The sequence below is a fragment of the Amia ocellicauda genome, chromosome 7 (assembly GCF_036373705.1).
Source record: "Amia ocellicauda isolate fAmiCal2 chromosome 7, fAmiCal2.hap1, whole genome shotgun sequence".
Lineage (NCBI taxonomy): Eukaryota > Metazoa > Chordata > Actinopteri > Amiiformes > Amiidae > Amia > Amia ocellicauda.
Genome location: NC_089856.1, coordinates 2,938,786 through 2,959,752, shown reverse-complemented (window position 1 = coordinate 2,959,752; position 20,967 = coordinate 2,938,786). Strand labels below are relative to the sequence as shown.

Genomic DNA, 20,967 nt, shown 5'->3' with positions numbered 1-20,967 from the left:
TCTTTAACCCGCCGCGGCCCGGCTGCTGCTGCGCATGTCCGCAACTTGAAAAGCCCGCCTTCCGCCGAGCGCTCCCATTGGCCGGCCTGGAGGCGTTACCACGGGGACGCGGTGGCAACCATACGTTAGCCCCGCCCCATTCTCCCTATTTGGCGCGCCACGCCCTCGCCGGCGGCTGTGATTGGCGGAGGAGGAGGGCCGGGGCGAGCGGAGCGGAGCCGCGTTTAACCCCTGGAGCCAGTCAGCGCAGCCCGGCGGAGAGAGCCTGTGAGCCGGCTTCGACACAGGACACTGCGCGGAGCCCGTCCGCTTGATTTAAATACTGTTTACGGCGCTGAGCCCGTCCGCCTGGTTTAAATACTGTTTACTCCACCGCAACAACAGCAGCAGCGGAGCAACGGCTCTCGAGTCCGGGAGCGGGGAGGCGACTGACTCCGCCTGGCGCTGCTGCTCTGAAGCCGCCGCTCTGAGTTCCTGTGTGGGCCGCTTCTCTGCGCGTCTGGGCGCGGGTATGGACGCCGAGAGGGGCGCTTCTCTCTCGAACGGCGCGGGCAGCTAGCGGAACCAGAACCAGGACCGGACCCGCCGCAGCCGGGCGCCCAGGACCCGGTTTCCCCAGGCTTTGCCCCCTGTCGACGTCACGGGCCGGGCTCCGCACCGGCGAGAGGGATGGTCCTGGAGGAGAGAGACGCCGGGAGGAGGCTGACGGCGGCGGCGGCCCGAGGGGACCTGCCGGAGGTGCGGAGGCTGCTGGAGGGGCAGCGCGTCCACCCGGGCACCGTCAACGAGTTCGGCCGGACCGCGCTGCAGGTGAGGAGGCGGGCAGTGCCAGGGCTGCCCTCCTGGCCAAGTGCGAGCCCCCCGGCGAGGGTCTGTGCGCTGTGTCGCTGCTGCGCGGTGCGTCTGGGTCGGTGTTTTCTGCCCTCACCCCGAGGGGGCCCGGCTACACTGTTGCCCACGGCCGCCGGCATTGCAAACACTGTCCCTATCGGTGGCAGCTGTGTAGCGGTCAGTGGCGTCACCCTCACCCGGCCGCAGGATCACGACTCGGTTTACAATTAGGATCGCATTTTAACCTTGTTTTGTATTTTATTCCAAGTATGTTTTGAGAAGTCCTTCAGACTGCAGACCATGGCTTTGCAACCCTGGTCCTGGGACCCCTGCCCCGCTGGCTTTGGTTCAATTACTTAATTGAACTCTTAGTTTAAGTAATTAGCTTACATTTGACATTTTAAATTGTCACTGATAAGTTATTTATACAACTCTATACTCAATGTAAAACCCCTACCGTTTAAAATAATGACAAGGCTCTGATCTAGGAATGATTAAATTAAGGATTCAATTAAGTAATTGGCAGCTCAGTTAGAACAAACCCAGCAGGGTAGGGGCTCCTCCGGGGTCTGGGTTGAGAGTCCATGTCCTGCAGTCTTTCTTCAGCTGATTGGAGGACTGTCTTCGTGTTGGGGAGTGTTTTTGACTGGGGGGGGGGGGGTCATCTGATCCGATATTAACTGTGCTTATGGTGCCCCCCTCCCCAGGTGATGATGATGGGCAACAGCGCGGTGGCTCGAGCTCTGCTGGAACACGGCGCGGATGCCAACGTGCAGGACGGCCTGGGCATCACCCCCGCGCACGACGCCGCCCGGACCGGCTTCGCCGACACGCTGCGGGTGCTGCTGGAGTTCGGCGCCACGGTCAATGTGCCCGACCAGTCCGGCGCGCTGCCCATCCACATCGCCGCCCGGGAGGGCCACGCCGACGTGGTGGAGCTGCTGGCGCCGCTGTCCAACCTCACCCACCTGGACACCAGCGGCCACACGGCCCTGGACATCGCCCGTGCCACCTCCTGCCCGGCCGTGCTGCGGCTGCTGGAGCGCCAGCTGGAGGTGGGCCTGAGCGTCCAGGCGTAGCCGCTGGGCCGGTTCCTGCAGGACTGGTTCTGTTGTCGTGTTGCTTGGCTTCCAGCCCCAGTTGAAAGAAAATTGTTCTTGTTTTACAGAAGAAAAAAGGTGCTTTTACATGTTGGATAACTTTTAAAAGTCCCAAAGATATCACTAAGTTTACACAGATATGCAGGTTTAAAGCATTTCTAATTTGTGTTCTTATGTCATTAATTATTTTTTTAACCTGGACAGGACTGTGGCTGTATGAATTTTACCCGAGGATGTCCTCACTTGCGTGTGTAGAGGCTGTTTGGTTGGGTTTCCTTCTTGTTTACGTGTTGTACAGAATGTGTTTCAATGAATTTATTGCTATTATAATATTTATACGAGATTAATCTATGAACTGTTGTGTGTTGAATATTTCACTGTTGAAAGATGTATTTATTTGGAAGTGGAAACATAGCTTTGTGATATTTAAAGTCTAAAATAAAACAATTGCATACACTTACACCCAAGTGTCCTGCCATCTGAACTCCCAACGTCTTCAATCTCTCTACAGCAGGGGTGTCGGACTCCAGTCCTGGGGGGCCGCAGTGCCTGAGCTCCCAATTACTTCATTAATGTCATTACTTAGTCAGACGGGCTTATCCAAAACCTCCATATCTGAGTTTTATAGCCGATACCTGACAATGTGTCCGACTCAAAACACTGAACAGAACATTTCAGAGTCTGGAGAGAAGGGTTCAAATCATTAAATTGTTTAATTAGACCAATTAAGGAGTCAAGAGCTTGTTATGGTTTGATTTGCATGCGAGTGTGAAAGAACAGTCTCGCTGTGTAGGTTATTAGGGAAATTGAATCCTTATTTGTGTCTTACGATTGATTATTTTCTTAATGTTAATTCGTACTTTTCCTCAATGTAGGAAATTACAAATGAGAAACTGACACAAAGACTTCTTGTTGGATTCTCTGCTCTATAGTGGTCACTATCTTGTATACATGTGTGAAATTAAATTTAGAATCATAATAGTATAGTATTTATGAACCTCGTCACAGCCGAGTCTGATTTAAGTGGAAATGCAGCCCACCGTGTTTAGTTGAAAATGCTGTACTGTTCCTTTAAGAATTGAAACGCGACGCATGCGGGCTCGGATGCTGATTGGCTGGTCTGCCGCTTGACCTTTGCCCTCTGACCCCGTTCTGCCCCAGCGTGCCTAGCGTCGCCATGCGAGAGGCGTCCTGGATGTCGCTGGCCGGCGGAGAAAACAGTTTGCGCTTTATTGGTCACTTTTAAACTCGCACCTCGGACACCAGGCCCGGGAGGATGGCGTCGGGGAAAATGGAGATGAAGATCAACCAGAAATTCGCCGAGAGATACGAGAAATACCGGCAGAAAGAGGAGCTGCAGAAACGTGGGTGTCGCGTCGTTTTCCCCCACAGCTGGAGCAGGGTCCTGGGCTGTAGTCCGCCCGGGCAGAGTGCGCCACAGGACGCGGCGATGTGGTAGTTTGTTGTTTACCAGCCCAAACCACGTGTTGGAACAGAGCTACGATACTTAATACCCCGGATGGAACCGCGGCATTCGAATTCGATTAATGCGCAATATTGCATTTTACAATATTATCTGTAAAAACCTGCGACAGCGTCAGTTGCCTTCCTATAAACTAGTGTCCGTGTTTTTTTTCTATCCCTACCCCAGTGGTCCCCAGCCCTGGCCCCGGAGAGCCCTCTTATATCACCATCTGAAACGATTTAATTGGAAACAATGAAGCAGCTGGTTTGATCAATTCAGTCATTTAGATGCCGTTGGACAATACCTGCACACCTCCAGGTTTCCTCTGTTGCGTTGCGTAATTGATTAATGACCCCCACGTGTTCCCAGTGTTTAGAAATGGGTGATTTAAGGTGACCTGAATGGGCAGCACCGGCGCTGGAGATCCCTTTTCTAGCCCGAGTGATTGTACACCCTGTTCGATGCACCGTATCATGGCGTCATTATTGGAAACGTGTCCTCCGTTCGACTCTAATATTTAACCTTTTTCAATTAAGTTGTTCCCTATTCTAGTTATATTCTATCAGGCTTTTATATTGTATATTCTGTGTGGCATTGCATATTCTGTGTAAGTATGCATTTTACAGAAACACTAAGTAAACTAGTATTAAAAGCAGTGTTTCAGTTTGGGCACATGATTTCAGAGGCCACATGCTCTTTCAGTCTCTTTTGATGTGTTTGTTTTGTTCCCTTCCAGTGAAGGATCGGTATGGCGATCAGGTGGACCAGGTCGAGTCGGGCTCCTCGGACTCTGAGTCGGACTCGGAGAGTGAAGTGGTCAGTATGAGGCACGCGCACCGCTGTGAACATCTACTGCAGATTGTGTGTGGGGTGTCATTGTGTTTCCAGGCCTCTGACTCTGGTGTGTCTGTGTGTGTCTGCCAGGAGCTGGACCCCAGAGTGGAGCGGGACTTCTACCGGACTCTGTCCTTGCTGAAGAAGAAAGACCCCAAGATCTACCAGCAGGACGCCAGGTTCTACACTGAGGAGGGTGAGCGTGCAGGGCCCCCCCGTGCCGAGGTGCCAGGCCAGAAACGGGGTTCCTCACAGAAACGAGTGTGTTGTTCATTGTAAGACACTGAAGCGCCTCCCTGATCCTTCCTACAGAATCTACCTCCTCAGATGGCAAAGTCCAGGCAAAGAGCTCCGCGAAAAGCGAGAAGCCCATGTACCTGAAAGACTACGAGCGCAAAGTCATTCTGGAGCGAGGAGGGTGAGTGTGTGGCGGGATATTTGTGATTGAACGATTTAAATAACATGAGCAGGACTGTTACAATCCGCTCTCCTCTGCTTTTGCCTCCCTGCAGGAAATATGAAGATGAGGATGAGGAGAGTGATGATGAAGAGGCCGCCAAGAGGAGAGAGGTAAGCGCTGGGACTGGAGGGGATACCCATGTCTGTCTCTCTTTTGAGGAATTTACACTTGATGAGGGTCAGGACCAGTGTCCAGCTCAGGAGTGTGAGATCTGGCCTCCCCCTGGTCTGTCTCGTCTGACCTTCTCTCTCTCTCCCTTTCCTCTGCAGAGGGCCGCCTCCCCCAGCTACATCCAGGAGCAGAGGGAGCTGAGAGACAGGTGACCGTTTTGATCTTGGGGACGGGGGGCCATGTGGCCGGTTGCATGAAACAACTTCTAATCGTGTCATCGTTTTAAGAAAAATGGCTAAGAGGGCAAACCCCAACTGGACTGGAGAGCGAGAATAGTTTTAATTGACGAATACAGTAAACTAAAAAATAAGTTTACAAACGAGCGGAGGGCATTCGACCCATCGTGCTCGTTTGGTGTCCAAATACGTTGACGGCTAGATTGAATCCTCCGGTGACCGCAGCCGCTCGACACACTGTGGGATGAAATAACGGGGCTGTAATTAAACACTCCTCGCTGTGCAGAGGATGACTACTGACACTTAATGCATTTAACTTTTCTGGTTCTCGTACGTGTTAATGTTTTGTAAATGGTCTTAAAAGTTATATAAATGTAGAATGTAGAAACTACGTGTACAAAACCTAAAACATCTTGACATTTATGTCAACCTACATTTTAAATCTAATGTATTGGGATTTGCAAACAAAACGTGTGCTTATTTCTTAACTCGTAATAATTTTTGTTAGCCTATTAAAATGCAGGTTTTAAATATCTAGATGTTAAGTCTAGTCTGTCTACATTAATATTTAAAACAAACTAGAAGGAATGCCTTGTTCCCTGTCCTTCACACACACGTTTATTGCCTTATTCACACTTACAATTGAAGGCAAATCCCGCACAAGGTTTCAAAAGTGTTATTTTGAAAGGTTGGATATTTAATGGATTACAGTTAAATGTAGTTTGTGCTTCTAAATCTGATTCCAGCATCACAGATATTTAAAGTGTCTTTTGTTCTTTTGCACCCATTAACTACCTTATGGCATATACTTATGTGACTAAAGTAGGATTCCTCCACTTCCCCTGAAACTAACTCCTCAGAAACCCCTCTCTCTCTCTCTCTCTTTCTCAGTTTACGGAAGTTTGTGCAGGACAGTGACGAGGGCGGCAGTGAGGGAGAGGAAGAGCGGGCAGAGCTGCTGACGCGCAGGACGAAGACGCAGCAGGAGAAGGTAAGGGGCCGTGGGGGGCGGTCAGGTGCACACCCGTTATCTGTGGCCGGTGGACCTGCATTGCGTATGTAAGATATTGACGATGAAGCCTGTCCTCGTTGGTGAAGCCTGCGTGTGGCATGTCTCCCCCCGCAGGATGAAGAGGATGCGGACTACGTGGAGTGGCTGAAGGGACAGGCGGAGCTGGGCGAGGCTGAGGAGGTGCAGGACATGGTGAGCACGGTGCTGTCGGCTGCTCCTCGTTGAGTTTGAAGTGGCTTAGCGGAGGCCTTGTTCTGTCCTGCCCACAACCTGTGGGCATTGGGCACAGGGGCTTCATACCTGCTAGTCACAGTGGGTGACTGGTGGCCATTCACTTACTTATGTTTGTGTGTGCGAGACAGAAGTACCTTAGGGACTACTGGAATGACCCCCAGCTGGACGAGCGGGAGCGCTTCCTCCGGGACTACGTCCTCAACAAGGGCTACCTGGATGAAGACGAGGACAGGTACCCTCGCAGCCCCGCCCCACCCCGCCCGAGCCCCGGACCCTCCAGCAATTAATCACACAGTCTGTCTCTGTCCGTCCAGGATCCCTACCTACGATGAGGTCGTGCAGGAGGAGGTGGACGACTCCGAGGACGAGGGCGAGTCCTTCCTGGAGAAGCAGGAAGCGTTCGAGAGGCAGTACAACTTCCGCTTCGAGGAGCCCGACTCCCAGCAGGTGAGCCGAGCCGCCGCGGCCGTGGTTTGCTGGACCGCCGCTCTGAGGGGACCCCCGGGCTATGTCGAGTGCCCTGACGGAGTGCCAGCAGCTCAGGGCGTCTGCGGGCTTGGGTGGGCCCGGCGGTTTGCGGACCCTTGTCCGGAAGGCTACGGTTCCTCATGTCTTGCTGTACTCCTCCAGGTCAAGACGTACCCCCGCAGCATCGCCACCTCGGTCCGGAGCAAAGATGAGCGCAGGAGGCTCAAGCGGGAGGAGACCAAGGACAGGAAGCAGAAGGTTAAGATCTGACATGTCCTTCTTTATCTTCCTCTTGGTTGCTCTCTCCCTTATGCGTCCCTCTTTCTCTCATGCGTCCCACCTCCTCCTCCCTCTCTTGGTCCCTTGCTCACCCCCTCTCCCTCCCTCTCCCTCCCTCTCCCTCTCTTGCAGGAGAAGCAGCAGAAGCAGGAGGAGCTGAAGCAGCTGAAGAACCTCAAGCGGAGGCAGATCATGGAGAAGCTGCAGCAGTTGCAGGACCTGACCGGCAACCCCGAGCTGGCCTTCAGCCCGGGCGACCTGGAGGGCGACTTCGACCCCCAGCAGCACGAGCAGCTCATGCAGGTCAGATCTGGATGCACCGCCGATGCTGGTGCGTTGTTTTGACGTGTTGTTTTGGATACAGGCTTGGGGTTTGTTGATCAGCTGAGATTCTTGACTTGGGCACCCACAATGCACTGCAGCGCCTGCTCTAGCCCCGTGTGCTCTTTTCACACAGCAGAGCATGTTTTACAGTTGCGATCTGAACACGCACCTCTAGGGGAAAAAATGTGAATGCCGGCTGCACTTGATGTGTTGATATGACTTCACAATCTACATGGAACATAACTGGCAAGTTGGATACAATATGTTTCACCTGCAAGATTTACTATTGCTGCATGTGGACTAAAGTTCTCTCTTTCCCCCACAGCGGTTCTTTGGAGAGGAGTACTACGGGGAGGGAGAGGAAGAGAAGCCCCAGTTCGATGAGGAAGAGGAGCTGGATGGTAATCTATTGATTTTTAACATGTTATATGTAGCGAGAGGGGTCACAATCTTATGAGTTGACTTATCCCAATGGTTAGGCCCCCCAGTGTCTGTGTACCAGTTGACGTCTTCTCTCTCCCACAGGGGAGTGGAACTGGGACACCTGGACGGGGGCGGGAGGGGAGGAAGAGGAGGGAGAGGAAGAGTACACACCGACCTGTGAAGACCCCGACTTCATCGTAAGAGTCCAGGCCCGTGTTGCCTTCCTGTGTGTGCCCATCCACGCAAGGTCCGCTCTAATCTCCTGTCCCCACCTCCCTCTGCCCCCCGTTGACCTTTCAACCTCTTCCTCAGATGGATGCTGACTATGACCCCAGCCAGCCCAGCTCCTCCTCCTCCTCTCAAAGAAGAAGAAGCAGAAGGAGAGGAAGAAGAGGAGCAAGGAGGACGTGCCGCTCATGGGCAAGAAACGGCGAAAGTCCCACTTCGCTGAGGTCCTCACGCAGGAGAAGCCGGTCTTCGACCCCCGTAAGAGAACCTGGCGGATCGGGGTGGGAGTTGGAGAGGGAGGGAGGGAAGGATGGGGAGGAGAGAAGGAGAGGAAGCGGATGTGCCGTCCTCTGGTGTTTTTAACCTGCTCTGTCCATCTGCCAGAGGAGAAGAGCTTCGATCAGTACCTGGACGAGTTCTACCGCCTGGACTTCGAGGACATCATCGACGACCTGCCCTGTCGCTTCCGCTACCGGCAGGTGGTGCCCAACGACTTCGGCCTGTCCGTGGAGGAGGTGAGGCCTGGCCCGAGGTCCCTGTTGGCCTTCAACCACATGAAAATCGGCCATGGGCTGATGGGAGTTTTTGGTTTGCTCGCTCCTCCGGGGTAGCAAAAAAACGGTACGCCGTTTCTTAACTGATTTTCTTCCTACCCCGGAGGAGCGAGCAAACGAAAAAAACTCCCATAGGAGGAGAGGACGAATGGCGTGACTGTTTCGGTGGGTTCGGCCACCTTCGCCACGCAGTGATGAGGCGAAGTATAGACTGACCTGGTAGCGCCGGCCCCCGGGCCGGTTCTGACCAGGGCATGACCGCAGTAATCTTCTCTCTGAGCGGGCGGCAGCGGCGTCCAGGAGCTCGTCCTCTGGCCTGGGTGCCACTGACCCCTCGTCCGCCTCCCCATCTCCCTCTCTGACCGACTCGTCTCTCCCCGTGTCTAGGTCCTGACTGCGGACGAGAAGGAGCTGAACCGCTGGTGCTCCCTGAAGAAGACCTGCATGTACAGGTGAGCCGAACCGCCCGTCTCGCTCAAAACCTCCCGTGCTGGCGAATTGGGAGGGAGTCGCCGACGGGACCCGGTTCCAACTGGTGTCTCGTTCCCGCAGGTCCGAGAAGGAGGAGCTGAACGACGTGAAGAACTACCAGATCAAAGCCCAGAACCTGGAGCGGAAGAAGCAGGTGCTCCGATCCCTCGCGGCCGAGTGAGTACAGCACCCTGCTTGTGTTGATATTTTTTTATTTTTTTTAGTAGAGCAAGACCACCAAAGTTTCAAGACTTGATTGGCACTTCCTGGGAGACCCCCAGAGTAGCCAATGGCAGTGGCTCATTAGTATGAGGCCTCGGACACTCCCAGGGTACCGACACCCTCGCTTCTCTGCGTTCACCCCTGTGAATTGGGACCCAAGTGGGCCAACGGAACTTTGAACTGTGGAATTCTCTGTTCTAGATGGTTTTATTGCGCATTATTCTTAATCGGATGCCCTTGTGCCAGGAACGATATGACAAATGAAAATGCGTGCCAGTAGCTAAGAGTGCGAGTGGTTTACAGATTGACCATCTGCTGAAGTGTAGAAGCCAGGGGTGACCACTAGGGGGAGCTCTGACCCCAAGCACTAAGAAACCCCTGAGGTTTTGGGTTAGTTTCCACTCTGTACTGAGCACTTGTTTGCCTGTCTGTGTGTTGTGTACTGTCTTTTATCAGCCTTTAGTTAAAATTCCTATACCGGCCTTATTTCGTTGGTTTTGTAACCCGTTGCTCTCTGGGCTTTCGTACCTGCAGGGAGGAAGAAGGTCTGGGTGAGCAGAAAGGCAAGACCAAGCTGGGGAAGAGGACCAGGGACCGCCTGAAGAAACGCCAGGCTGGGGCAGCAGAGAAGGCGGACGAGGAGGCCGGGCCCAGCGGGGTAGGGGCGGCGGCTGTGGAGAATGCGGCCCGCGCACCGGAGAAGGAAGACGAGGGAGAGGCATTCCTGGTGCCGAAGAAGAGGAAGGTGGCGGACAACGTCGGCAGGCAGGCGGAGGAGCCGACCGGGGCCCCGGAGAGAGCCGAGGCAAAGGCCGGGCCCAGGAAGCGCAGGCATCCGGGGGGACGCCTGATCCCAGGGGCCTTCAAGGTGTGCATGGGCGGCCGGGAGTTCAGCGGACAGAGGCTGCGGGCCTACGGGCTCAACCCCAAGCGGCTGCGCTTCAGGCAGCTCAACCGGCAGAAGCGCAAAGAGCAGGAGAAGAGGGAGAAGGCCAAGAGCAAGCAATGAGCGGCAGACGCGTTGCATCCGTCGGAGAGCACGCACCAGAGCGGCTGTACAGATCAAACGATAAGCGTGCGGCTCTCCCCTCCGAGAACGGGATCTGCTGTACCGTGGCGGTGTGTTGGTATGACCATGCCGATCGGGATCTAGGACTGCAGGAGAAACCGGTTCCCTAGATAAACAAATAGGAAGAACTGGAGCGTGACTCTCCACGGTCGGGACACTTAATCTTTCTCTCCTGTTGGATGAAGCCAAGCTGATGTGCTTTGGGTCGTTTTCCAGTCACGTATGAAACCGTTTTGGGGTTTTAATATAGATTTTGTATTAAAATTGGATTCCAATCATTATTCTTGTTTGTGATCTGTATTTGTGTTGAGTTGGGGGTTTGCAAATATTTTATTGTATAAAATAATTCATTTTGACCACTTGATCATGGCATGGATTTCTTTCATTCATTACCTTTTGTGGGCACATCTTCTCCAAGGTGAGATCTTCTCTTTTGGAGCAGTGGTCTCTGCTGTTTTTTGTTCCAACCGTGCTCTAAATTGCTTAATTGAAGTAACAAAGCAATATAACATTCAATTAAGTAATTAAGACCTTGGTTGGAACAAAAACCAGCAGGGCAAGGGGGTGCTCCAGGACCGGGTTGAAGACCCCTGTTTTGGGTGTTTTTTTTTTGTTTTGTTTTTTACCTAACCTGTTCCTTCATCCAGATTAAAAAGGGGAAGTATTTCAGTGTTGCACCATAATGGGGCCCACACCGAGGGGCGTGAACGTTGCTGCCTGGGTGTAAACCTTCACCTTCGATTGCAGCAAGAGTCTGCAGCCCATGCCTTTTGTCCTGGTGGGGGCACACTTCTGTTTTAGTTTCTGCTGCCTGGGCTGCCCCCCCCACCCCCTGTGCAGGATATTGAACATGCAGAGAAGGTCAGGTGAAGGCCACCAGGTCTGAATACAACATGCAGTTCTTGCATGAGAACACCATCTACTCTGTGGGGGGAAAAAATGCACTCAAGCACTTGGTGTACCACCATTTTATTACATTTTATATTGCACCCCCCTGCCCAGTGTTTTCAGCCAGCGTCCCCTCACACAAATGCCATTGCTGTGGGAGTAGAGTGAGGAAACCGTCCCAAAATAATCTCCAGTTCAGTCATAATCATTGGTGCAGCAGCATGATCCATTTTCACAGTCTGGCTTTGAATGCTGTCTTGAGCTGGTTTGGAATTTCCTAGCAGAGCTTATAAAACAGTTTGGTGTTTCAGGCACTAAATATAAAACACAAAAATATGCTCTAAAGCAGGGGTGTCAGACTCCAGTGCTGGGGGGCCACAGTGTCTGCTTGGTTTTGTTCCAGCCCAGCTCTTGGCTCCTTAATTGGTCTAATTAAACAATTGACCTTTTGCAAAGGCCCGCTCGCAAACAGTCCTTGTCCAATCCTCCCTTAGCAGCCGGTCACTACTTGAAGAAGGTCTGTCAAGCTCTCAGCGTTCAGGCTCACACTGGTGAAACGCTGTGCCTGCAGCCCTACAAACCCGTCAGCAGGGACCCCAAAAGTTTACAGGGGGGATATCTTTGCTTTTATCAACATTCATACATGATTATTCCTTGGACAACAATGTTATCTACCGCTGACGTTGGTTATTCGTGCTAATGTTACCAGTAATACGACTAACTTGCGACTAACGTTGGCTAGATAGCCAGCTACCTGTAATATTAGCTCTTTATGTCGGGGCACTCATAGGCAGAGGAGTCTCTGGGGGGGGGGGAGTGGGGGGGGGGGGGGGGGGGGGTGGCCATGGCCCCCCCCGAAATGAGGCTGGGCCCCCCTACTAACGCCATCAGCCCCGCTGCCAGCGAGAACGAAGCACTGTCAGCCCCCCCACCCCCCACCCGCCACCCGCCACCCGCCACCCGCCACCCGCCACCCGCCACTACACTACAGTTTTGTGAAAGGTCAATTAACTCTTCTCTCCAGACGGTTCTGTGGGTTCAGTGTGAGTCAAGCAAATCGTAAGGTATTGGCTACAAAAAAAATCTTTATTTAAAGAATCGACATTATGAAATTGGGAGCTCCTATTGGGGGAAGGAAAAACAGACACTGCGGCCCCCCAAGGACTGGGGTCTGACACCCCTGGCCTACATGCTGCTTGACCGGAGTTGTTGAGCCGCTTTGGTCTTGGTTACCGATGAGGAGAGCGGTGTGGATCTGAGCTGGGAGTAGGACTGAGCCCTTGATCAAACCAGTTAGGCAGGATGACTCGCAGCTCATCCACCCTGGCGGCGTGGCTGTGTTTGCATACCAGGGCTTCTGATTCCTGGAGAGGTATGATGTCACTGGTGGCACAGACTATAGCATCCCTGCATCAACACTGTGTGCAACTCAATAAGCGCTCAACCAACCCAGATGCAGGCAGCCCAACTCGGGCTGTGCTGAAGAAGAGTGATCCCTCTCTGTCCCCCCTCTCACCATGCCTCACTAAATGTTAGCACAATTCATCCACTAGATCACATCTAAACAGGAAATAAAATGAGAAAAACACTGTCAGTTTAACCCACTTCTCTTCAAGGCACAGAAATAGCAGGTCATCAGTATATAAGTGTCCTATAAAAAATAAATAAAATGTATGCGTTTAAAACATGTTCTTCTCCTTTTGGGTGTTTCTCTAGTGTTTTTAGTTTAACTGTTATTGTCCTTTATTTCAATCCACACCTCTTCTGGGACTCCCCAGCTTTTGATCTGGCCAGCGCAGGGGGGACCCACACCGAGAGAATGGGCCAACTGGAGGAGCAATGGCTCGGTGCAGCTACTCCCCAATTACAGATCGTTATTTCAGCCATCTCTCTTGATTGGCTGCTGTCTGGGGGAGAGCGATTCAAATCAGGGTCTTGTGCACAAGTCTGTAAAAAGAAAACCAACATCAACAGCACCTCACCCTCGTGACTCTGCCCCACCGCACATAACCGCACCCTCCCACCGACTTCCCTCGGTGCGGCTCAGCTGTCCTTCATCTGCGCTCTGACCTCGGCGGGCAGGAGGTCGAACAGGGTGTCCTCCACTGCGAGGCCGCTGCGCCTCAGCAGCCGGCACTCCCCGATCTCGGGCGGCAGCGCCTCCAGCCCGTTGTCCTTCAGCTCCAGCTGCACCAACTGGGTCAGCTGGGCCACCTTGGGCGAGAGGGAGGACAGACTGTTGTGGCCAAGCAGCAGGGTCTGCAGCCGCCTGCAGGAGAAGAGCTCATCGGGCAGGGAGGCCAGGGCATTGTGGGCCGCCGAGAGGAACTGCAGGTTCTGGAGGATGCGCACCTCGGGCGGCAGGCTGGCCAGGAGGTTGTGGGAGAGGTCCAGGTGGCGCAGCTTGACGCAGTAGAACAGGCCGGCGGGCAGGCTGCTGATCTTGTTCCAGCACAGGTGCAGACTCTCCAAGGAGCGCAGCTTGCGGATGTGGTCGGGCACGCAGGTGATGCCGTTGTGCCACAGCTTGAGCGTGGTGAGGCGCCGGCAGTGCTGCAGGCTGAGGACCTCCTCGGCTGAGGTGAGCCGGTTGTCTTTCAGGTCTAGCGCCTGCAGGTTGGCCAGACTGAAGACAGCGTGGGGGATGCGCTCCAGCTCGCAGCCCACCAGCTCCAGTGACGTCAGGGCAGACATCTTCTTCAGGCTGCTGAAGGAGTGCAGCTTGCCGCCCTCGTTGTAGATGCGCAGCTTCTGCAGGTGCGCGCCGACGTCCGTCACACTGTGCGGGACCTTGGGCAGCCGGCAGCGCAGCACCAGCAGCTTGAGGCTCCGCAGCTCGCGCAGGGTGTCCAGGGAGGGGCTGCGCTGGAGCTCATGGCTCAGGGACCCCGTCAGGTGCAGTTCCTCCAGGCTGTGCAGAGTGTACATCCACATGGGCACCTGCTCCGGCCCGTCGAAGGTGAGCCGCAGGACCCTGAGGCTGGAGCGCAGGTGGTGCAGGGCGGCCAACTGCAGCTTGGCAGGGCAGTGGACGAGGCACAGCTCCTGTAGGCAGCTCATCTGGGCAACACTGCCGGGGATGGTGACCTCGGTCAGGAGCTCCAGCTTGAGCACCTCCACCTCGGCCATCTCAAAGACGGTGTCGGGCAGCCCGGACAGCATCAGCAGGTGCAGCTCCAGCCGCTCTTGCGCATTCCTGCTCAGCCGCTGGCGCAGCTTCTCTGCCGTCCACTCGTTGTTCATGTTCATCTGCCGCAGCCGGCCCTCGCTCACCTCCGACAGGAAGACGGCGAAGCGCTTAGCATACAGGGCGTCGTACTGGTCGCTCAGGTGCAGCAGGAAGGCGAAGTCGTTCTTCAAGTCGGGGATATCGGTGATGCCAGTCTCCAGGCGCATGGTGTCGTAGGAGTACTCCTTCAGGGGCCGGTGGACGAGCCAGTACAGGGTGTAGAAGCACACCAAGCCATAGACGCTCAACAGGCAGATGTAACAGTAGGCCAGCTTGGCGAAGAGGTGGGCCTTGGTGTGGCTGCAGCAGAAGGTGTCAAAGCCGGTGAATTGTGCGTCCACAGAGCAGGGCACCTCCAGTTTGATGTTCGACACCAGCACAGCGCTATAGATGATGATCAGGATGACCATGAAGACCTTGAGGCACGTCTGCAGGACGTACATGAAATACAGGATGTCAGCCTCCTCCACGTGGCTGCGGAACTTCTTGACCTTCTCGAATAGCGCCTTTGCCTGCTCCCCTTCCTTCTTGTCCAGCGCGGAGGTGTCCGGCGGCTGTTCGGCCAGCTTCTTCTCGGCCTTGGATTTGGTCGAGGCTGAGCGCAGCAGGCCCACTGTCTCCTCCTCCTGGACGAGCCCGTCGGTGAGCGAGTTGGTCTTGGAGAAGACATCCCTCCGCCACACCACCATCTTCTCCTCCTTGCGCTCCTCGGACACCTCGCTCAGCGCCCGCGTGGTCCACGGGGAGTCGAAGCACTTGCCCAGGATGGAGATGAAGAGCTCGATCTTGGAGGAGGTGCCGGGGAACTTGAACCAGAAGCTGCTGCAGATCATGAAGATGATGGAGTTGATGACCACCAGGTAGGGGAAGTACTTGGCATACCAGTGCAGGGCCTTCTCGTAGCAGAGGTAGTTGACGTAGATGTACTGGTGGACGTCCAGGTTGTTCTTCCGGCCGAACATCTCCTGGACCCCCGAGTCTGCGCTCATGTGCGGCGCGCCGGAGTGGTCGTGTTGACCTGTGATGTGATTGCAGGTGGTGTTTTTCAGGTAGGGGTCAGACTGGTGGATTGGGAGACATGCGATCTTGTCTTGAGTCAGCTGAGAGAGAGATAGTGAGAGAGAAGGGGGGAAGAGAGAGAGAGATTGCTGCATTACACTGTGTACATGTACAGAATTGATACAAACAGTTTCAGAAAGTTCTTAATCAGAGTCCCGAAAGACTATGTTTCACAATGTCAGCCTCCCCATTCGTCCCCTGACGTCCCCGGAGATTAAACAACGTCCAATCAAAGTGTGGCTCTCCTGGACACCTTTATCTCGAATGTGACCTTGCTTTCGTTCGTTCAAAAACCTGTCAGCTAACTTGACCGACAGGAGGGGGAAGGGCTGGAACTTCTGGTAGACGGGGTGGGGGGAAACTTTCTAAATCTACACCAAAAGCCTTCCTCCGATCCAATATACCTTCAGGGCCTGTTCAGCAACATTATGGACTTAATGTCCTGATTGGAGACTAGGGTTCAGGCCCAAGTACTCTGGCTTCATTTGCTCCAAGCCCACAGCCAGCTTTAGAGAAACGGCCCTTTGTGATAGTGGATGCTGCATCCCCCCCACTCCCTCTGTAAACAGCGGGTCCTTTGCCCTCCAGTATGAGAAGGGAGCGGCAATCACAGTTGCTCAGACCGGCACCGCCAGGAAGAAAGGCATTGCGACTTTGACAAATACAAGGAGGGGGATTTCTTTCTCTCTCACACCCACACACTCTCACAAATGCAGAAAAGGGGAGGAGTTGCTACTATTTATCTTCTCTCTATTGTGTCACAGGGAGGGGTGAGCGTATTTACAAAGAGAAAAACCGACGAAAAAAAAAAACAAGAACCAAGGCAAACTCCTTTTGTGCTTTTGAAAACGATTGCATCTGGGAGCGGGTACACGTGACACCCTGTTATGCGTCTCCATTCATCCACACAAACGAAGGCCCTCAAACATCCCAGTTGCCCAGCAGGCCTGCCCCCATGATGCCAGCCAGAGGGTGCTTAATATGCCTTCCCTCAAGCCAAAGTAGACTCTGTAGAAGCCTCCTACCTGTAGCGTGCAGCCAAAGACGCCGATCATCAGCATGGCGGTGCAGATATATTCGGTGAAGACATCCCACCACGGCTTCAGCACGCGCAGCCGGGGGTTCTGATCGGTCGTGAACTGCCTGAACTCGGTCACAGGGATCATACTGGGAGGAGGAGAGAGAGAGCGAGAGAGAGAGAGAGAGAGAGAGAGAGAGAGAGTGAGTGAAAGACGGAAAACAGGAGACACTTCTTCACACAGAGAGGCGTCACAATCTGAACAAACTCCCCAGCGATGTGGCTGAAGAGACAATTTGGAAACATTTAAAAACAGACTGGATAGGATCCTTGATCACTTAGTTATTAATGGAAACCAAACGAGCGCGATGGGGCGAATGGCCTCCTCTCGATTGGACACTTTCTTATGTTCTTATGAGCGAAAGTGCCAGAGACTAAGAAGGAGGCATTAGTGGTGTGTAATTGTAAACCAATCAATTAAATCAATTAGATATATATATATATAATAGTTCGATGGTCTGTGACAGGTGCTGATGGGTTACAATCCTTACGATTCAGGGCCGTCCTACACAGAAAAACACCACTCGCACCCCGGACAGAAATGTTTCGGCTCATTCAGTAGTTCACGGCCGTGAACGGGTGCCAGTAGTTCCTTTTAGCTCTCAAGGGTGTGAATATGGGATTAGCAAGGCCCATTTTCCCAAGCAGTTCATCAGCTGTGGGGCCTTTTGTTTTTTTTTTCTTCCCCCTAGTATCCCTCTGAGCTGAAAAACAAGTTGAACCACACCTGCAGGAGCATGAATCTCACCACTGGGGCATTGAATTACAAGCTGTTCTTTCAGCTGGGCCACAAAAGTAGCCTTCTGTAGTGCGAGACCGGCAAAACACAGGACGAGATTACCAAGACCGATTTGTATCCAATTCTCAGGCTGGAGACGACAGAAAAACAGTTCACTGCGCTGCTGCCAACACTGATAGTCACAGCTTCAGCTCACTGACCTGCTGCTTTCCGGTGTTCGAGATACAGATGTTTAATGCACAACTGCCCTGGAGCAAAAGTCTATTAACTTTGTCTACAACAAGGGCTGCGTCATTGCAGTGTGCCTTCAGTTTCAGTGCATCCTGTACAATCAGGCTATTGGTTGATAGGAGATGCTCGCTGAAGTTACAAACCTAAGACTCCTTTTTGCACAGCAATCCCCCGCAGGCTCTGAGCTGATGAGTGTAGAGAGCTTTTCAGTTCATATTGTTTTAGCAGCAGAATCCCCACTGTATGCAAACTTGCATGAGAAGAAGATAACCTGGAGATATACAATTCCTGCTGTGTGTGCTTAGATAGGAGCCTGCATTATCTACACTTAAAGAAGGTAAGAGCGACTGAAAGATGTTTTTGTGTCTCCTCTTCAGTTTGGTCTTAGCAGAGCTGGAACACTTCCATGGCATTTCTACTCACGTTTAGTGCAGACCTTAGTTGAGGTTCAAGCCTGGGACTTGGGTTATGGCTAAGTTCATAAGGGATGCATATATTAGTGGGAGTTGTAAAACGTGGCAGCCTGTCTCCTGCCTATTCCTTACCAATGAGTGATTCTGGGCAGGTCTTATGAAACTCGGATCTTAAACGCCTTCCCATGAAAAACAGCATACCTGCTGTAAACCCTGCTAATCCGCAGTTTCACCGACTGTAATTTACTGTGGTGGTATACAGAGACAGACAGGCGGGGTCGCGGGGATTAACATGATACACAGTTAAATACAGTCTTCAGGAGAATCCGTCATTAGGATTTGAGAAGAGACAACTTGTTCCCCCCACCGTGATATTTGTACACTTTCCACAAATATGGTCACTTTTTAAATATTATTTCCATGTGGATTTCTTAGCTGGGTATCTCATATTACACCCAGGTAGCTAATATATCTGGAGTGCTTTCATTTAAAATACCCTTCTTGTACTTTTCCAGTTAAACACTGATGGCAGTATTATTTGCTCACAAACATTCTCACTGCCGAGGGACCGTTTTGTACATTTTACGCTCAGGTTATATTAGATAGTATTCATTTCATTGATTGAGCGTGCATTTTGTCAAAACGATTAAAGCTAGTGCGCCCTCTGTGTGAAGCAGGAATAAAACACACAGACGAAGTTACAGTATCTATAACGCATTTCTGAGAGCGCACAGCAGAACCGCGCTGCGCAATTACGCACCTGCAGCGCCCGGCCCGCACACCTGGGCTGGAGTCGGATCCACACGCACGCTGTCCCGCTTCAGCGGCTCTAACTCTTCTCCATGGGGTTGTTGTCTCGGCCTGATTTGAGCTTCGCTGACTTGTTCCTTCTTTATCTTTCTTACAGCCCTTGAGCCCGTTCCGCTGTCTGGCACTTATTGTGGGTCCATTGGTCCGGAGCGACTGTCTCTTGAACTCCACGCGTTTCTGGCAGGTCGTGGTGTGATGGTCGCCTACTGGCGGAATGAAGTGCCAACCTCCGTCTCCTCCGTCTCCTCCCCGCCCCTAGAGACACCGGCAGGCAGGCTACCTTGTGGCGTCAGGAGATACCGTATCTGCATTCCAGGCAAAAGTAAACTGGGGACACAATGCGTATAGGAAACTGAACAAAATAGTATACTAAACTACTGCAAATTGTTAAAAAGTCTAACTTTTGAATACATGGAGAAAGGAGATCATATTCGTTTGTTTATAATGTTTTACTACATAATAGGAATATTTTAATACTTCTGCATGATTTCACTGATGACATCACCTTGATCTCCGCGCTTGCTCCAGCTAAACGACCAACACATTGAACTTGCCAATTAACAGTGGGTTGCAATTAATCCATCCACCTGGCGTTGGTTTCCAGGCCAGTAGAAACTAAATTAAACGATTCACTTGTTGAGCCAGTTGTATACATTGCGTCTTCCTTGTTGTGGGTTCAATACGTCATGTTAAAACAAGGCATTTCCAAAAACAAACTGAAAACTAATTAAATTAAATCGAGATATTTTAATCAAGGGAGGCAACTCTCATAATAATTAAAAAATATGCAATTATACACTCTTAGAACTAATGTGTTAAATTGTTCAAGGACAACACAATTTTGTGTTAAAATGAACACGGCAATGTGTCTTTTGTGTGGGGGAAAACCATTGTGTAAAAAAATACACATCATTGTTATAATTTGGTAAATGTTTACACAAAACTGTGTTATTTTGTTACCTTTAACACATTAGTTCGGAGACTATACATAGTGATCCCAGAAATAAAACTAACGTTATTTAATGAGTCACCCAAGTCATCAACAATTAAACGAATCAATAATGGGACCTTGTTTTCGGTGTTTTTATTTTGTTTGACCGTGAAATCCGTCCAAAATAGCCTAGATGACAAGATAAATTAGGCCGTGTGTGTTGATATTACACACACACACACAGCATGCGCTCTGTATTGGGACCCCTGTCTGCCCAGAGGCTCCAGGCCATGATGTCACCCAGTTCGCGGGCCTCTGGCACATTCCTGAAGCGGGCACGACTCTTCTGCCCTCAGCACAACACCGGCTTTATTAAACAACACCAGCAGGCATGGCATTGGCACGAATAGATCCAAGTTCCCCATAGCCCACTCTCCCGGATCCACACGCAACATTGCTGTGATGTACTAATCAACAAACCAATTAATTAATTAGTGCTGTGGGGTTGAGTGTTTGATATTTACCGAGCACATGAACTCCCTGCTCATACTGGAAGAGTCTCTGTCGCTGAAGAAGAGTCAGTGGTTTATTTTATTGCATGTATTTACTCCAGCCCAACCGCTCTGAAACACGGGTTGCACACAGACACGGGCACGCACCCTTATGGTCTGGTTTCTTACAACTGATTTATTAAATGATATTTGTTTCCAGAAACGACTTCAGTACGAGAGCGGAACAACTGTCCAAACGTGCGGGGATAGCGCCTCCTAGCGGTGCGCTCAGACTCTGCAATATGTCCGAAGTGCTGCTAGTCATTTTAATTCAATAATTATTATTATTATGATACATAGAATATAGAGTATATTAATATATGTTGTATGCATGTCACCATATATTTTGCTTAATATATGATCGAATGTGCATTTTTTGCACAGTAGTAGTCAGGTTAGTATCAGTGATAATTGGTTTGGCTTATTTAGATAGTTCAGCCTACAGACACTGTACTTAAAGCGCCGCTTCTGAGGTAAACATACATGACTTACGTAATAGCACAGACACTGAACTTTATCTCTGTCGATTCAATTTGTGTTTGCATTTGACTAAATAGTAAAAATATCTCGTACTTTGGTAGTTATTTGTTACCCGTGAAGGAAGACTCCCCCGGCGTGTGAAACTTAATATCTCAAGCATTGAATTAAAATATAAATGACACAGTTGATTACGTACATAAAACATAACAACATCAATCAGATTTGTGTTTTATGAGG

General features: G+C 51.7%; 3 protein-coding genes and 1 non-coding gene across 4 annotated transcripts; 3 read left to right on the top strand and 1 right to left on the bottom strand.

Annotated features, from left to right (window-relative positions):
- Nucleotides 1-2,391, top strand: cdkn2d (cyclin-dependent kinase inhibitor 2D (p19, inhibits CDK4)). The gene is made up of 2 exons (XM_066707914.1): nucleotides 1-810; nucleotides 1,539-2,391. The coding sequence occupies exons 1-2, from the start codon at nucleotides 670-672 to the stop codon at nucleotides 1,908-1,910; spliced, it is 513 nt and encodes a 170-aa protein (XP_066564011.1). The 5' UTR covers nucleotides 1-669; the 3' UTR covers nucleotides 1,911-2,391.
- Nucleotides 2,392-3,077: 686 nt separating this feature from the next.
- On the top strand, nucleotides 3,078-10,683 carry kri1 (KRI1 homolog). Its single transcript, XM_066707913.1, is given in 20 exon segments — nucleotides 3,078-3,295; nucleotides 4,133-4,212; nucleotides 4,321-4,426; nucleotides 4,543-4,648; nucleotides 4,743-4,800; nucleotides 4,960-5,009; nucleotides 5,929-6,028; nucleotides 6,164-6,241; nucleotides 6,412-6,515; nucleotides 6,598-6,730; nucleotides 6,914-7,009; nucleotides 7,163-7,333; nucleotides 7,680-7,755; nucleotides 7,880-7,974; nucleotides 8,090-8,134; nucleotides 8,137-8,263; nucleotides 8,390-8,520; nucleotides 8,947-9,011; nucleotides 9,112-9,207; nucleotides 9,787-10,683. Coding segments are annotated over 20 exon segments (2,280 nt in total). The 5' UTR covers nucleotides 3,078-3,207; the 3' UTR covers nucleotides 10,262-10,683.
- On the top strand, nucleotides 8,747-8,842 carry LOC136754232 (Z30 small nucleolar RNA). The gene has a single exon (XR_010817577.1). It is a non-coding gene; the product is annotated as a Z30 small nucleolar RNA (small nucleolar RNA).
- Nucleotides 10,684-12,168: 1,485 nt separating the features above from the next.
- On the bottom strand, nucleotides 12,169-19,049 carry LOC136752521 (volume-regulated anion channel subunit LRRC8E). Its single transcript, XM_066707912.1, has 3 exons — nucleotides 18,719-19,049; nucleotides 16,523-16,664; nucleotides 12,169-15,538 (listed from the first exon to the last, which is right to left on the bottom strand). The coding sequence occupies exons 2-3, from the start codon at nucleotides 16,661-16,663 to the stop codon at nucleotides 13,253-13,255; spliced, it is 2,427 nt and encodes an 808-aa protein (XP_066564009.1). The 5' UTR covers nucleotide 16,664; nucleotides 18,719-19,049; the 3' UTR covers nucleotides 12,169-13,252.
- Nucleotides 19,050-20,967: the final 1,918 nt, after the last annotated feature.